Source organism: Myxocyprinus asiaticus, chromosome 25 (assembly GCF_019703515.2).
Source record: "Myxocyprinus asiaticus isolate MX2 ecotype Aquarium Trade chromosome 25, UBuf_Myxa_2, whole genome shotgun sequence".
Taxonomy (NCBI): domain Eukaryota; kingdom Metazoa; phylum Chordata; class Actinopteri; order Cypriniformes; family Catostomidae; genus Myxocyprinus; species Myxocyprinus asiaticus.
Window position 1 is genome coordinate 14,054,030 of NC_059368.1, and position 17,843 is coordinate 14,071,872.

The following is a 17,843-nucleotide window of genomic DNA, read 5'->3' on the forward strand; positions in this document are numbered from 1 at the left end:
AAAATGTTTTCTTGAAATTGAATATGCAGTAAACTTGAATTACATTAAACTTGACATTCAAATGTTCATGGCACAACTAAATCCCACATTGCCACTACTAGACCGCTGTTCTTTCTTCCTCTAACAAACTTGACCTGTGAGCTGCGTTATGATTGGTCAAGAAGGAATTTGATTACATACAGGCTCAATTGCTCTTTCTGAGCACCCCAGATTTCTTTGTGGGATTGTACCTCATACATTTTCATTTGATGTTTAGTGTAATTCAATTTTAAAACTGCATACTTCATTTTAAGTAAACATAATAAAGCGAAATAAAGTCGTAAAATTCTAATTCAAGTCCTAATGACGCAAATATAATTCCATATATTCCCTACTAATTCCCAGAATGTACTGTAGGAGTCAGTTGCTGGGCTTCCATCAAACTATTTTTAATGGGAATGTTAAATGTGCACTTAAAAAAACCTGCCTGAAAATGCTTGATATGTGCATAAACTCAAAATTCGCTTAAAAGCTTATGTGCTAGGCAGAGGTGGATTGTCTAGATAAGAAATAAGTAAAAATGCTCATTTAGGCGATGAAAACCGTTTATTCGCAAAACGATGCCGTGTTTTGACCATTTGTGCACATGTTCCCATTCTTTTTTACAACAAAGCAATTCTCCGAACATAGCCCTGGGCATTCAGAAGTGTTTAACCCACAGCTTGTCATTAAAGTGGTTCCTCACAATCCAACAGAACAGTTTAGATCGCAGGTGCTCCCAGGTATACGGAGGCTGGTGGCATATGGGCATAGCAGCCATTTAAGCCCTCATTATATGAGATATTACACGCATTCTACGGCGTGTCCTGGCAGCATTTAATAAAACGATGTACAATTGTTCCAATACTACAAATACAACTTCCCGAAGCAAGGAGATCATTCGGATCTGAAAAAATCGAATTTGAAAAAAATTCAGGGTGAGGTGTTTATTTCATAATGGCACTAGGTACTTTTTAACAACTGCAATGAATATGCATGATGCAGTGTTATTCATGTTAAATACCGGATATGTATTAATGTGCAACCTAATAATTGGTCGCAGGTAATCAAGTCATCAGTGTCCCAGTGTTTCTTGGATCAAAGCCCTTGCTAGTGCCCAAATTCTTATTCATTAAAGTCATAGGGAACTAGGCAGTGGAAAGAGGCATACGTTTTCGCCCAACCTTTTTTTTTTTTGTTTGTTTGTTTTGCTGTGAGCAGGGCTTGAGTTCCACTTAATATCTGTCTAGACCTCCACCGGATTGTCTAATTTTTTGTTTTTGCTTGGAAAAATCATTTATCAAGCTACTGAACCTCCTAAGGCTCAGTAAAATACAGTGTCACCTAAAAGCCAAACTAGTTCACTTTTCTCATTTGTAACAATTAATTAGGCAGTAACTCTGTGAGATCACCACTTGCAAATTCGCCTTTGTTTGTGTTTGTCAGGACTCAGTCAGATCATGTCTTTAGGGCCAGAGAAGAGGTTCATTGATTAACATTATCGGCCATGTGCTGCTAAACACTCACATACACACACATTTCTAGAGTGGTTGACAGTTGATCGTTAGCTGCTCACTTACCTCTGTCGGGTCAATGAGCCACGACGCCTAGCATACATCACCTTACATACTTACAGAACTCAGTGACCTAATTTCACGTGCTAATCCATGTGTTTCAAAGAGTGCTTTAATGGGTTTGTTCTGTATGTTAACGCACAAGGCACAATGACCTGGTCACATTCCCAAACCACAGTGGCAGGGCTGGATAACGTGTACAAATACATATTTGTACACGGGTTATGCCCCTGAGGGATTCATATCTAAGCAACCAGACACTGCACTGATGCCGTCAACTCACAACGGCTAAGATGCTGCCAAAGCTTTTGTCTGAAGATATAATCCTGCTTGTTTTTGAGCGAGCACTGTCTCCGTGGTGTTATGTTTTGTTGTTGATTTGTTAGTGATTGGCTTCATAAAACATTCATTGTGATGTTTGACGGCTTTCTTGCTAGTGAAGGGGAGCTGCCTGAGTGTTGTACGGTTGCCATGGCAGCACTGTTGTCAAGCACATAATTGCAAGGCAGGAGGAGTCCTTTTTGCATTTACCATGGATCGCCACTGAGCAATCAGCACTCTTAGTGCTTATTGTATTATTCTTACATATTAGAATTTTGGAGAACATTTTTTACATTCGTCATTTTAAAGGAATAGCTCACCCAAAGCTGTAAATACTGTCTTTATTTACTCACCCTAATTTCATTCCAGATGTGTATGCTGTTACTTTTCTTCTGTGAAACACACATGGAGAATATTTTGAAGCATCTTTACATTTATATTTTCACTTTTTTTTAATAGTTCATAGTGAGAAAAAACCCCCCATAAAAGTAGTCCATATGACTTGTTCACTATATTGCAAGTCTTCTGAATTCAAACGATAGCTTTGTGATGAACATGCAGAAATTTGAGTTGCTATTTACAGAAATCTTCCCCTCCACCGCAGCTCTGAAATATTTTTATTGTGTGTGTGTGTGTGTGTGTGTGTGTGTGTGTGTTTAGACTTTTTGTGTTCCATGGAAAAAATAGCATTATACAGGTTTGGAACAACATGAAGCTGAGTAAATAATTACAAAATGTTATTCTGCATTAACTGTTTCTTTTAAGATTTTAGTAGATTTTATTTTATTATTTTATTTATTTTAATTTTGGCTTGTTACAAGCAAGGTTATAGCCACATTTCAGAATGGAGTGTGATGAGGGCACAGACAAATCTATATTTCCACAAAAGACATCCAAAATATTAGTTTATTTGGAACCTACTGTGTGTGTATTGCTTTCAGACGGGGTTTCAAACTAGGTTGTCAAAACATGAGATCAAAAGATATCGAAGTTCAACATCTGAACCACCTCTTGAAGATGTCCGTTTCCTAGTTTCTCAAACTCAAAATGAAGCATGATCTGCCGTACCATACCCTCCATTACATAAACAGGCTTGGTGAGGAGGAGGGTATGCACTGGGGAAAAGACAAGTGCATGAATTCCTTCCAGTTTTTTACATTGTTGTTATGTAACGTTCATCAGGGATCACAAGATGTGTAGAAAATGAAGCAACAAGCAGCAACAGGTTGAGAGAAAGGGAGTGAGAAATAAAGTGTGAAAAAGATAGAGGCACATAAACACAATAACGGCCTTCATTCCAGTCTTTTGGTGAACAACAGTACCTGCGGGCAGCCTGTGTGAGTCAGACGGTTTAGGGATTGTTTAAGGCCTGTCACTTTCCTTTCCCAAGAATCAGGTTGGAGTCAAACATGGGAAAAATCTTGTGTCAGCCTGCAAGCACTTCCTGTAGACATGCAGAGTCCACTGCATGCTATCTCAGAGTGAGATTGCATTGTATTAATTTTCCATTTAGGAACCCTTATAATTGGTGGTATTTAAGACAATGCAGTGCATTATAATTTAAGTCACACCCTAATAAGTTGACTTCACTCAATTGTGCAAACACGTTCCTGCAATTGAATTGAGTAATTGAGTACAGAAGCATCTTCAAAACTTCTGTAATTACGTTTACTTAACTTGGTGTTCATATACAGTGAACCTAACTATTTAAGTTAAGGTAACTAGATGCAAGTAGACTTATTTCAGTTTTTCTATTTAAGTATTGTTGTTTCTACTTTAAATGTAGATCATACAATAACACAGCTCAAATGAAGAAGATTATAACTGATTCTAGGTCAATCATTAAATCAACTTAATTCTCCACTGAAATGCATATCAATTTGTACTTCAGTTGCACATGCACAAAGTGAACTGAAATAGAGTTAACAGGGTCCAACTTGACCAAAGTGGACACAAATCAACCTAATGACACACGAAACAACTATTTGCAACAAAACAGCATAAATAATACTAAAAAAGAGCTTAAACCTCTATAAATTCGTAATAACGACTATTTAATAATAGATATTATAATAAAATAATTCAAGCACAAGGGATTATGGATATTCCCCATATCTTCAATTTTGTGCTCAATTGTTTGACTTATTAACACCTAAAATCTTAAGTCTGTAGATTTTGAAGATAAAAGAGTTCAATGAACATAGATATTTGAGTTATGAGCCCAAAACTTGACATTTCGAGTAATGTTTAAGACAAATTTTAGTTATTTTTTGACCTTAAACTAATTTTTGTGGGAAAATGAAAATATGCTTTAAAAATGCAATATTAAGTTAATTAAACTTAAAGCAAAAGTTCAGTAATGTTTTCATTGTCACTCCTACATTAAGATCTATTAAAGGGATAGTTAACCCCAAAAAATTTAAATTTAATTTTATCACCCCCAAACATGTATGAATTTCTTTCCTCTGTGGAACACAAAAGGATGCAGAGGATGTTATCCTCAGTCACCATTCACGTTCATTACATCTTTTTCCATGCAATGAAAGTGAATGGTAACTGAGGATAATGTTTTGCCTAACATCCCCTGTTGTATTCCAATGTAAAATGTATATGATTCTGTACATCAATAATGGTTATTTTAGGGGCCTGTGTAGCTCAGCAAGTATTGACGCTGACTACCACCACTGAAGTCGCGAGTTCGAATCCAGGGCTTACTGAGTGACTCCAGCCAGGTCTCCTAAGCAACCAAATTGGCCCGGTTGCTAGGGAGGGTAGAGTCACATGGGGTAACCTCCTCGTGGTCGTTATAATGTGTGGTTCTCGCTCTCTGTGGGGCGCGTGGTGAGTTGTGCGTGGATGCCGCGGAGAATAGCGTGAAGCCTCCACACGTGCTATGTCTCCGTCGTTACTCCGTCAACATTTGTTTTTGGCCAACATTTTAATATAGTAATAAACACATGGAGAAAATGAGTGTTTACAGACTTCATTCTTTTAAAGTGTCACTAGTCCTGCAAAACCTCACTGGTGTGATGATATTTATGCTGTCACTGGTGTGATAATGCCAATAGTTCTCTTACTGGGTTCAAATGTGCTGTGATGGTAAATTGCGCAACAGGAAGATCGCGGCACATCTCAAAGCTCGCAGTAGATGCGTTCTGCATCCTCCTGTCCTTCCGAGTTCGTTCTTCCAAGGTAGCTGGCAAGACTGGTCTTCATAAGAATGCAAGTCCGTTCTCTGCGTTCTTAGAATTGAGAAACACCCCTCATCTAATTTTAAGTAAAAAATATCTAGAGAATAAACAAGAAATACAATGTTTTCGCTCGTGCAACCGATTTTAAATAGTACCTGAAGAAGGTTGCATGACCGAAATGTATCAATAAATGTGTATACATTTTGCAAGCAACAGCAGTGTATGGGATTATTTCTAGTTAATTCTCTTCAGTGTTTTTCAGGTGTGCGGAGGTTCTTCTTTTTTGTTTAAATAATAAATATCTTCAAAATGTTCTCAGCAGTTCTCTGCAAAGTCATTTCTTCAGTCACCATCCCTTGACCTTTGTCACTTCCTGCGTAAAAGACTTCCACTTCCTGTTTGTAAGCTCAGGCTCTGGGCGGAAGTTATACTGTGTGAAGTGAAACTGCAGGAAAAATCAAGGTCACCTCACAACTGTTTACACAGGTCAAATCTTCAGCACTTGTTTTACTGACTGATGATGACCTTCATACATTCTGTTTCTGTTTGAATCAAATGGAACAAAACAATGAAGATTGTCATTTGATATAGGCATCTTTGTTTTATGCATTGTGTTATATAATGTTGTTTGGATTTAAGAAGCTGAAAAGTGCTGTAAATAATACCATGTATAAAAATGTCTGTACTTGACAGATATTAATGAAATGGTTGAATTATTGTTTTTTTTAATGTGCACTTTCTCACCACTTGGTTTAAATAGGCACATAAGCATACAAAATTGGCTTTAAACATAAACACTTTTTTAACTGTCAGGTCAAATAGGATGTTTCCCCCTTTTTCTTCCACATACTATATTTTATTTAAAAGTACTTGAATGAAAATGTCTGATAAGGGAATTCAGTTATTTATCTATTTGGGCTTAGAAACATTGTTCAGAAGTGTTATCTTACTGTGTGTATGTATACAGGGAGAAGCTGTGTGTGGGTTGTTCGCAGCTGTCTGAACTGACTGAAAATCTGGATCGCTATGCTGCTGCTCTGAGAACTTGGACCTGAAAATGCTTGGACCCAACCTGATTTTGACAGCAATGCCCTGGTGGGACAACATGCACTATTTTAGCGACAAATAAAACAAGATATAGATGTGGTTTTGGTGCTTTAAACTGTTAGGGAGTAGGAAGAATTGCTAAATCTCCAATCTCTGCCCTGCCACTCTGCTCAAAATCCTTCTGACATTCATGAGCTTTTGTGGAAACAGGTTATTATGTATTCGGTTAGAAACGGAGGTATTAGTTCACGATACTGTCTCAAATTGCATTGCTCATCACTCCTCCGAGGCTTTCTATTATTAAATTAGTGAGTGCGACAGTGTCACATGTCGAAAGCCAACTTTCTTGGCCATCAGTCTTGCCTAGGAAAGTCTATCTGGAAATCCACTAATTTGTTCCATGGTTCTAAATACTAGACATCATTTTTGTCTGGTTCACTGCTTTCCTTTAATTTTTCTCTTGTCATAACTTTTAGTTCTGCCACTGCAAGATTCCATGCACCAACATCAAGAACATTATTTTTGACTGTTGTTTTCATTCCTTTTCTCTGATTTCAAGCTGAATGACTTCCAGTTTGTCTGAACAAGAGCTGATTCTACAAGTAGAAACAAAATGGTGACTACACCTATTACGGAGATCTGAATATACCTCCGTATACAGTTGAAGTCAGCAGTTTACAAACACCTTGGCCAAATACATTTAAACTCTGTTTCTCACAATTCCTGACATTTAATCGTAGAAAATATTCCCTGTCTTAGGTCAGTTAGGATCACTATTTTATGAATGTGAAATGTCAGAATAATAATAGAAAGAATGATTTATTTCAGTTTTTATTTCTTTCATCATATTCCCAGTGGGTCAGAAGTTTACATACAATTTGTTAGTATTTGTTAGCATTGCCTTTAAATTGTTTAACTTGGGTCAAATGTTTTGGGTAGCCATCCACAAGCTTCTCACAATAAGCTGCTGGAATTTTGGCCCATTCCTCTACACAGAACTGGTGTAACTGAGTCAGGTTTGTAGGCCTCCTTGCTCGCACACGCTTTTTCAGTTCTGCCCACAAATGTTCTATCAGATTGTGGTCAGGGCTTTGTGATGGCCACTCCAATACCTTGACTTTGTTGTCCTTAAGCTATTTTGCCACAGCTTTGGAGGAACCCATTTGCGACCGAGCTTTAACTTCATGGCTGATGTCTTAAAATGTTGCTTCAATATATCCACATAATTATCCTTCCTTATGATGCCATCTATTTTGTGAAGTGCACCACTCCCTCCTGCAGCAAAGCACCCCCACAACATGATGCTGCCACCCCCATGTTTCACGGGTGGGATGGTGTTCTTCTTGCAAGCCTCACCCTTTTTTCTCCAAACATAACGATGGTCATTATGGCCAAAAAGTTCAATTATTTCATCAGTCCAGAGGAAATTTCTCCAGAAAGTAAGATCTTTGCACCATGTGCACTTGCAAACTGTAGTCTGGCTTTTTTGTGGCAGTTTTGGAGCATTGGCTTCTTCCTTGCTGAGCAGTCTTTCAGGTTATGTCGATATAGGACTCGTTTTACTGTGGATATAGATACTTGTCTACCTGTTTCCTCCAGCATCTTTACAAGGTCCTTAGCTGTTGTTCTGGGATTGATTTGGACTTTTCGCACCAAACTATGTTCGTCTCTAGGAGACAGAATGCGTCTCCTTCCTGAGGGGTATGATGGTTGCATGGTCCCATGGTGTTTATACTTGCATACTATTGTTTATACAGATGAACGTGGTACCTTCAGGTGTTTGGAAATTGCTCCCAAGGATGAACCAGGCTTGTGGAGGTCCACAATTGTTTTTCTGAGGTCTTTGCTGATTTCTTTTGATTTTCCCATAATGTCAAGCAAAGAGGCACTGAGTTGGAAGGTAGGCCTTAAAATACATCCACAGATACACCCCCAATTCAGTACACCTCCTATCAGAAGCTAATTGGCTAAAGGCTTGACATCATTTTCTGGAATTTTCCAAGCTGCTTAAAGGCACAGTTAACTTGGTGTATGTAAACTTCTGACCCACTGGAATTGTGATATAGTCAATTAAAAGTTAAACAATCTGTCTGTAAACAATTGATGAAAAAATGACTCGTGTCCTGCACAAAATAGATGTCCTAAATTACTTACAGTATAACTATAGTTTGCTAATATGAAATCTTTGGAGTGGTTATAAAAATGAGTTTTAATGACTTCAACCTAAGTGTATGTAAACTTCTGACTTCAACTGTACATTACATTTTCAGATCTATGCAGTCTAATCTATGCAGTTCTCAGGTTTTGAGATATTTTTGAGATGTAAATATATTTTATTTGTATTAAAGTGTGAATAGTTAAAAACAATTAATTTTTCTTTTATGTCTATTTTCATTTTGATTAAAATGTTTTATCATTAATGATGTGTTATGGCTTTTATTGTCACATATAACTTGAAGATGTTAACCTAGGTTCCTGGTTTGTAAAAGCAGCACTGCGACCTCACGTCTTGAGAGGCCTTACAGGATTAGGGGAACAGTGATGATAGTTGTCTTCAGATTACACCAACACTCTATGACGCAAGCAAGATAAGTTCATAGGTTATTGAGAAGAAAGGATGTGATTGTTAAGTACATGATTATTTACTACTTTTGACTGATTTTGGTAGTTTTATTTTTAATTCTTAATTTAATGTAAGGCACTCAAAATAAAAAAAATGCGTTAACACTTTAAAGGTCCACAATAATGCACTAGTTAAGCATGAATAAGAAATTCATAATTAACTGAATGCATAGTAAGGCATGTATGTATTTAATGTATTTAATTCTCCATTTCAGAAATGTAGCAAATGTCAAGTTCACTAAACTATATTTAGCCAGTAATTAAGACAAATTAGTATTGGCTTTACAAAGCTTATACAAATATTGAAAATGACAAAAATCTTCTATTAAAGACAACTGGACCCCCTATTTGAAAGTAAAAATTTTACCTACTCAAGTTATTGGTTAGTTGTGCATTTATTAGGTGGCATTCAAGTTTATTTAAATATATTAAGAGAGTAATTATGACTAATTAGTACTGGTTTTTACTAAATTGTTACAAATGAATTGAACTTGACTCCCTGTTCTAAAGTGAAACATTTACATTTGAATGAATCAAGTTATTAATTTGTTTGACATTTATGTATTTACAGTATGTATAGTAAATTAAAAAATTTTGAGTTTTATTGTAATTGAAACGTGCAAAACAAACCAATAACTTGAGTTGGTTAAACTTTCACTTTAGAATAGGGGGTCAAGTTGTCTTTGATAAAAAGTTTTAGTAATTTATTAGAAACAGTTTGTAAAGCCAGTATTAATTAGCCTTAATTACTGCCTTATTGTTTAGTAAACTTAATGTATGATCTCTGAAATTACTTTCTACACAAAAATGAGACACTTAATAATGGTTAAGTTGTAAATTATGGCCTCTCTACATTCAGTTAAGTATCAGTTATCTTATCTAATTGTCTTGTCTTATGCATGCTTAATAGTGCACTATTGTGGACCCTTAAAATAAAGTGTTACCGAATTATTTGTAATATTCTAAATTCTTTTCATATTTAATAAATCTGGTTATTTTAACCATTGATGAGAAACTGCAGAGTAGTAAGCAAGTCCTTTTTAACAATGATATTTTCATCTCAGTTTAGAATACAGGCACACATTGGAAGGTCATTTAGTGACTTCTTGCTTAAATCCAGTTGGTAGTCAGTGCCAGAAAGGACCTGTAATCCCTCCTGTACACCTTGTGCTTTTGGGCCACTTCCTGTCAGCATGACTTTTATGTGATTTGTCTGGGATTAAGACAGGTTAACATTTGCGAATTAAGGGAATGTGGTAGAGGATTTGTTGGACAAGTGTCAATCCAAGAATCAATCTGACTAATAAATAGACAGATGATAAATTATTCCTTGGGCTATAAAATGCAGTATGGAATTGAAGTGATTATGACTGAGGATCAATACAAAACTTCAAGGTTAAAACACAGCTCCACTTTGGCATAACATAGTACTTTCAAGTGTTTCGCTCTGGAAAATATAGCCTTGGCCTTACTTTGCTTCATCTGATCCCAAACCCACTTCTAAAGTAAACCCATGTGTAATCCCAGCAGAATGTAATTAAAATCTAGAGATTAAATGTGTTAAAACATCCCAATACAGACTCCAATTAAATGAGGCCTACAATGTTATAACTCAATTTACTGCTAGATTAGCAAGTATTATCATAAATACATTGATGGCAATGCTTGAAGAGAAATGACAATTAGAAATACCTTCACAGGTTGAAATGTTTTATTAGTAAGTAAATATCAGCTCATAATAAAAGTGAAACAGAAATTTCTTCTTGAGAAAACAAAACCTTGGAGCCAAAAAACTCTGTTGCTTCCAAATGCTATACAGGAAATTTTAAAAAGAGGTGTTAAGAAAAAAAGCATCATCTCACTGCGTGAATCTGTCAAAAATGGTAACAAAAAGATCTAATTAGCAGGAACACTAAAGCGTGATCGCCTATACGCACGTTAAAGTCTAAATAAACTGGCACTGATTTAAAGTTTATAACCTCATGAGTGTTGTGCATTTGCTAGCTTGTCAATCTACGTATCTATTGGTTCCTTAGCAGTGTATCAAAAATATAAAAAAGGCCATCTTTAAAGATTGGTACAGTAATCCTGCATCATGGCTAATGACAAAAGGAAAGCCATGTATTTAATCATTTTGCAAAATAAGGCTTTGTATAAGCATGGAGCTTCAAATTTATTGAGCTAAAAATGACTTGATAAAGCATAGAAACACTAATTCAACCTGAATCACTTCCTAATGGGTTCAACCAGCCAATCCTGTCTTCAACTCTGAGAATCCTTTCCTGATAAAATTCAAAAACTACTCAATTCAAAAAGGTACACTTAATGTGCAATAAATGTTGGCATCCTTGATGAAACTGAAAGAGAAAAATTAAACAACAATATATACACAACACAAAAATTAAGTATGCAATATGCAAAGGCTTAATGTTGCTATCAGCAACCCCCCACCCCCACCCCCACCCCAAACACTGTAAGAAAATTCGGTCTCATGGGTGACTTCAGTGAAGACCCCCCCCCCCCCCCATTCTCCACACACCTTTCAAGATCCACCCACCTGCATACATACAGGACATCACAAAGCACGATTACATCACTAAACCTGTTAGTTTGAGTGAGATTCCCCCCAGCCCTCCCACATGATTCCCAGACCCCTGGCTCTTAGGAATTGTTGGAGACATCTGCACAGGGGCTCCATTCGTCTGTTTTAGGGTTGTAGGCCTCAATTGAGTTGAGGAAGTCATTTCCATCAAAGCCACCGACGGCGTAGATCATGTCACCAAGCACGGCCGCACCGGCATTGCTGCGTGGCGAGTTCATGCTACCCAGCATCCTCCATTCGTTCCGGGAAGGGTCGTACACCTCAACACAACGCAAGGCATGGGAGCCATCAAAGCCACCGACCACAAAGAGTTTATCTGAGAGGGAGGAAACATTGGTCACTATTGGCAACACATTAGTAACTACAGCTAAATCAATGCCATTTTCAGCGAACTGTAATTGTGTCCCGCCATTTGTCCTGTTCTGCTTATTAGTCGTCAACCGATTGTATCTAGAGAGCAGAGCCTTTTGCGGATATAATGCGATAATGATATCTCATAATTTACTGATAGCAAATGACATGCACATAACATTTCCTAAAATGTAACTGGATGGCCACTGGATTTCCACAAGTTGAGCGGTTTGTGGAATTATATCTGTTTTGAATGAAACTTTGTTGAATGGTGAACTATTCTTGTGGTAACAAGATGAGATGCAGCAAAACGAGCTGCGACTAGTTGTTTTACATGTCGAACAGATGGCTCAATTACATCCAGTAGGCAGTTCTTGTTGCCATCAAAAGTCTGGCGTACAAAACTAATCGGCCAATAGGAATACTGATCAGTTGATGTTGGTATTTATAAAAAGTATCGGCCAATTTATCAGTACTGCTTACGTTCATAGACGGCCACTCCAGCTCCTCTACGGGCTATGTTCATCGGGGCGATGAGGGTCCAGGTGTTGTTTTCTGGGTTGTAACGCTCCACACTGTTCAGACAGTTCCATGACTCTGCTCCACCAATCACGTACATAAAGCCATCCAACTCACACACAGCAGCCTGATGCCTCCCTATAGATTCAAAAACAACATTTAGGATAGCATCTGCAGATCCTACCCTACTATCTGCCATTTCAACAATGTAATCCCCACTGTATGCTTAAATTAAGATCTCTTAAGTACCTTAAACCTTGGTGGAAGCACAAATTATAGTATAATCAGGGACATTTTGTGACATCAGTGTGACTTACTGATGTTTAATGGGGCACAGCTGGTCCAGGCCTTGCTCACAGGGTCAAAAACATCACAGTTCTTCAGACCTTTCTGTCCACATGGATCTGATCCCCCAACAACAAACAGCTTGTTGTTCAGAGAGCAGACACCTAGAAAATCAAACAAGCATTAATGTACTAAACCAACTATATTCTCTAGTGTCACTCAAACATGCATCCATACTGGAAGGACAACCTCAAAGCCTCGTCATAGTAATGTAATTGTTATGAGCTCTGAGATGCCATCTCATTCCTTACCTGCATTGCAGCGATTGGTCCTCAGCTCTGGCACTTGACTCCACTCATCAGCATTGGGTTTGTATGTCTCTCCACAACTCAATTCGTCAGAATGTCCATTGGACCCACCCATCACATAAAGCTGACCCTGGTTGTATAAAACGTGGAACAATTATTTCACAGCACTTTCACAAGCTGAGAAGTGGTGTCCTTCTTAATGCATCTTTGACTTTTTAAATTATACACACCATCAGCACAGCCATCTGAAATCGAGCCCGTGGAGTCCTCATGGGAGCGATGAAAGTCCAGCTGTCAGTCTTCAGGTCGTAACATTCCACAGTCCTCAGGCACTCCTCACGGTTGTAGCCCCCTGAGTAAAGGATAGCCCGTCAGACAGTGTCTCTCAAAAAAATGAGGGTTCCCATACTTTTAAAGCAATGAATTTACATTTGTTTCCATGATCTTTCCTCACATTTTTAATTTTTTTTTGATTCAGACCAATTCATTAATGAAACATTTAGACCAATTTAAGGAAAAGAACTGACTCAAATGAATGATTTGCTCATAAATTGGACATCTCTATGGCTGGTAAGTTTTACTCTACACAAGAGCAATATCTAGCCAATTAAATATTTTAGAAAAATGCATCTTTACTATAAAAATGTCCATGACCCTTCAATGACTTAATATTTTATTTCCAGAAATTCTCCAGGCTTGGAAAACACAATTTTGAAATTCTCTGATATTTCCAGGTTTTCCCAAGACTGTGTGAACCCTGTGAGGAGAGATATACAGAAATTATGTCATTAGAATCAGAGATGTCTCCACCCACTAACCTGCTGCGATGAGTCGGCCATTGAGAGGAGCAGTGCCCAGGCCGGAGCGAGCATAGTGCATGGGTGCCAGCAGCTTGTCCTGCTCCTCTTCCAGTGGCTGGCTCTCAAAGCTCAGGCTCTTGGTTAGGCAAGGTGTGGTAGAGGGGGAGGCCTGGGGACTGCTGCGCCCATGCAGAAAGATCACGCAAAGCATGCCATTCAACACGGCCAGACACAGGTATGTACTGTCTGTAGAGATAGACAGAAGAAGAGGGTGACTTAAAGGGACTCCATCAATTTTGATTGTAGAGCATTTGTTCCATAATGTAACACCAATTTCAAATGATCTAATGACAGTTAGGAAGGTGTTGACGTACTGGTGGTCTTCTCTGAAGCAATATATTTCCACTCCTGCTTGTAGGACTGTTTGGCGGATCCGGGGGAGAGGCTGCTGGAGGAGCTGGTGCTCAGCTGTCGGTATACATTCTCACGTGGGGGCTTCTTCTGCAAAGGCACAGCGCAGCTACAGACTCCGAGCCCATGGTCCACACATACACAACCTCACACAGACCCAGACCCAGTCTAGGCACAAGCCCAACTCAACATCCTACCAGTTCTGATGCTTGGCCTACATCAGGTTAAACTTGTGATATCAACAGTATATAAATCTATTCTGAATGTGAAGCCACACTAGAAGCAGCACTAAAACCCAATCCACAATTCCACACACATCATATACACTAAGGTCAGTGTGCTCAATCCTGATACTGGAGATCGACCTTCCTGCAGAGTTTATTTGCAATCCTACTCTAACACGCCATTTTAATTATCATGTACTTAATTATTATGGCTCTGTCCGAAACCTTGCACTTTCATAGTATGTACTGAATTTGATGAAGAAATTGACTTGTCGACCATCTATGAAGTAGGTTCTTCATGTATGCAGGTGTGTACTGTAGTAAAATATTCCTAAACATACTACCTCCGCCATGTTGAGCATCATCCTTTGACCCATATATTCTTTGACGTGGTAACTACAACTGCAAACACTCATATTTTGTTAAACAAGGAACAACTTTAAAGGTATAGTTCACCCAAAAATGAAAATTCTCTCATCATTTACTCACCCTCATGATATCCCAGGTGTGTATGACTTTCTTCACCAGAACACATTTGAAGAAAAATAGAAAAATATCTTAGCTCAGTAGGTCCTTCAAATCAAGTAAATGGGGATTTCTTTTTTGAAGCTCCAAAAATCACAGACAGTCAGCATAAACGTCATCCATACGACACCAGCTTTTAATTTCATGTCTTCTAAAGCGGCAAAATCACTTTTAGTGCGATAAATATAAATATTTAAGTACTTTAACTCTATATCATGCTTCCATTTAGCAGCGGTAAGCGCATGTGACATAATTGCATTGGCATTTGAAACACGTGAGAACTAACGCACATGAGTCACAGCCGGAAGAGCAGTGCCGTTTACAAGTGAGGAGGAGGAACACTGTACAGTAGCTTCGCTGGTTTTGGTTTAGATCTGTATTTATCTGTTTCTTAAGGACCTACTGAGCTAAGATATTTTTATATTTTTCTGGTGAAGAAAGTCATACACACCTGGATGAGGGTGAGTAAATAATGAAAGAATTTTCATTTTGGGGTGAGCACTTGGGTGCCAATGGGTCATAGCTGTCTGCCTTTTTTCCCTCAACTTTTTGAATCTGACGGCTACTCAGCTCCCGTGGACTCATTGGTCAGCAAAATGTCCACATCATAATCTCAGTAGATACAGTAGTTCTTCCTGATATTGTTAACCTACTGTATCACGCATACATTTCAAAAAACAAGAATTTTCGAACGTCCTACTCATTTGACAGCTTTTTGCATATTTAGACACAAGTGAACCTCAAAACCTTGATTAGCGGGTTCAGGTGTGTTTGATTTGAGTAAGCACTAAACTTTCCAGGAAGGTCGATCTCCATGATCTTTCAGCTCACAACATTCGTCAGACTCAACAGCCCCGCACAAGGCAGCTGCTCTGTTAGCATAAAAGTTACGTCTCAAAAGCAGGCCTGTGTTTGCTACGGTCCTGCTGCGGTGCAGCCTGAGAAGAGCTCGGCGCTGGTTGTGTACCTGCACAAACTGGATGTGGTCATCCTCAGTGCAGAACACCTCAGCCTGCCCGTCAAGCAGGCTCCCATCGAGCAGCTTGTGATCAGCCGAATAGTACAGCGTTTGCACCTGCAAAACACACAGCAACAACAAAACCTATGTGGTTGTCTCCATGGCAACAGAGCACCCAACTTCGTGGGTCAGGGGGGAGGGAGGAAAGTTAAGGAGGGGAGCGCAACGCCGCTTGCTCTCTGCTGGTCTGCAAGACTCTGGTGAAAAAGCTTCTTAAAAGAATATGAACAATGTTGCTTCTATACAGGATTCTAGAGAGGGACATTTCAAAAGATCTTCAGCACTTTCTGGCCAATCACTGCACTGAAAACAGCAGACTCTGAATCACAATACTGTTGACCACAAAGAAGCCTGGGAACCTTCATTTGTCAAGTTTGGAGAGAAAAAAAAAAAAAAATGTGCAGGTTTAGCAGTCATCTGGTTGGTATTTTCTCAGCTGAGGAGGTTAGTGAAGTCAGATGTCATCAGACAAACTCCAGTTAAATTCTGTTTAGCTGTTTAAAACTTTCAGAGCTCCATAATGAGTGTTTCATAAAGGAAATATGTTCTTCGCTTGTGTACAGTCTTAAATAAAACTAATTCCAAAACCAAATAAAATACAAAACACAAACAAAAAAAAATCCATTGAAATAAGGCAAACTAAATGAGGAATATAAGAAATTAAACAGATAAGTGAAAAAAAAAGAAAGAAAAAAAGAGGGCATCAGTGTGAATGTCCCCAAAGGCAGATCAAAGGAACAAGGAATTGAGAGTAGAGACTTCAGATTCTAGAACATCCTTTAAAGCTGTGCTCATATTCCACTTCCTTTATTTAGGATAAAGCACTTTGTAGGTGCCGTCATGAAGCCTTTTAGAGTTGATGGCTCTTTTCGTTTCTTTCATTTGTATTTAAATCAGTGGTTTAATTTAAAGTGTTGATGTAAAAGGTGTAAATCTGAAGTATAGCATAGAAGCATAAATCATTCTCATACACATTGGGGTCAGAAGTCTGAGTCCACATTGAACATTTTGGATTTAAAATCTAATTAAACCTGGAAATAAACCAGGAAAAATGTTAAATAAAGAAACAGTATATTGAAAATGAATAATAAATAATTAAGTATCTTTGATTAATCATTACTCAAATAAGCAAATGTTTGACATTAACCATGTCTTTTAACAACTGTTTCAAAAGTCAGATGCTCTTTTAGGCATTCTCAAATCATGCTGGGATAACATGGAACATCAGGTTTTGCACAGATTAACTAAGAAATTCTGAAATTAATGTAATTTTTTCAATTCAACCTTTGATTGAAATAGCTGATTATATCATTTGTAATATATAAAAAAAAAAATAAATAAAAAAAAAGAACTTACATTTTCATAAGGGGTCTCAGACCTTTGGACCCCACTGTATCTGTGCAGCAAATTGTGAATATGTGCCATGTGAACTTCCTGCAAGTACCCGTACATATATGAGGAATTGTGCCAGAAGGTTTGATTTACTTAACTATAATCAATGTGTGCTTTTGAGAGTTTGCTAATGCAATAAATTAGAGTTGTTTAGCCTCAGTACATGAAACTCTATGGTGTATTTGCAACAGTGTCTTTAAGTCTTCCACACTGTGATACTTAGAGATTTGAAGTGTCATTTTGAATGAATGTACTGTTGGTGAGTGCATTTTATTAACAGATAGGGGCCTAGCGCTCATTTTGCCACGGCTCCCTCTTTCTTTTTTTTCTTTGCTTTCACTGACTCATTACCCTGGAGGGCCCCAGTCTTGGCTTCTTCAGTCTTGTGAGAGTCCTGCTGACGTTTGCTCTAATAAACCTAAGGAGAGATAAATCAGCGGGGAGGAAGAACTGTTAGTGCTGGACCCCAGAGAACAAAAACACACACAAACTGCTTAAAGAAAACCTGCTTAAAGAAAAGAGAGATGTCATTGAAACGACAACATGCAATGTCACTCTCTGCGAGTATTTGATAAATTCACAGACAGATTAGCTGCAGCAGCAACAGTTAATGTACAGAACTGAGCAATCAGGAG

The 17,843-nt window shown here is 38.1% G+C and overlaps 2 protein-coding genes across 2 annotated transcripts in view; one reads left to right on the forward strand and one right to left on the reverse strand.

The window, feature by feature from the left end:
• LOC127416395 (transcriptional protein SWT1-like) overlaps positions 1-8,565 on the forward strand; it is a 43,110-nt gene extending 34,545 nt beyond the window's left edge. The window contains exon 18 of the mRNA XM_051655736.1: positions 6,072-8,565. Coding sequence (XP_051511696.1) covers positions 6,072-6,159 — 88 coding nt within the window. The 3' untranslated portion in view covers positions 6,160-8,565. The remainder of the gene's footprint in view (positions 1-6,071) is intronic.
• A 1,901-nt stretch (positions 8,566-10,466) lies between these two features.
• LOC127416387 (influenza virus NS1A-binding protein homolog A-like) overlaps positions 10,467-17,843 on the reverse strand; it is a 30,871-nt gene continuing 23,494 nt past the window's right edge. Inside the window, exons 8-15 of the mRNA XM_051655726.1 lie at positions 15,766-15,873; positions 14,013-14,139; positions 13,657-13,884; positions 13,069-13,190; positions 12,842-12,968; positions 12,563-12,694; positions 12,210-12,383; positions 10,467-11,691 (exon numbers count right to left, since the gene is read on the reverse strand). Coding sequence (XP_051511686.1) covers positions 11,435-11,691; positions 12,210-12,383; positions 12,563-12,694; positions 12,842-12,968; positions 13,069-13,190; positions 13,657-13,884; positions 14,013-14,139; positions 15,766-15,873 — 1,275 coding nt within the window. The 3' untranslated portion in view covers positions 10,467-11,434. The remainder of the gene's footprint in view (positions 11,692-12,209; positions 12,384-12,562; positions 12,695-12,841; positions 12,969-13,068; positions 13,191-13,656; positions 13,885-14,012; positions 14,140-15,765; positions 15,874-17,843) is intronic.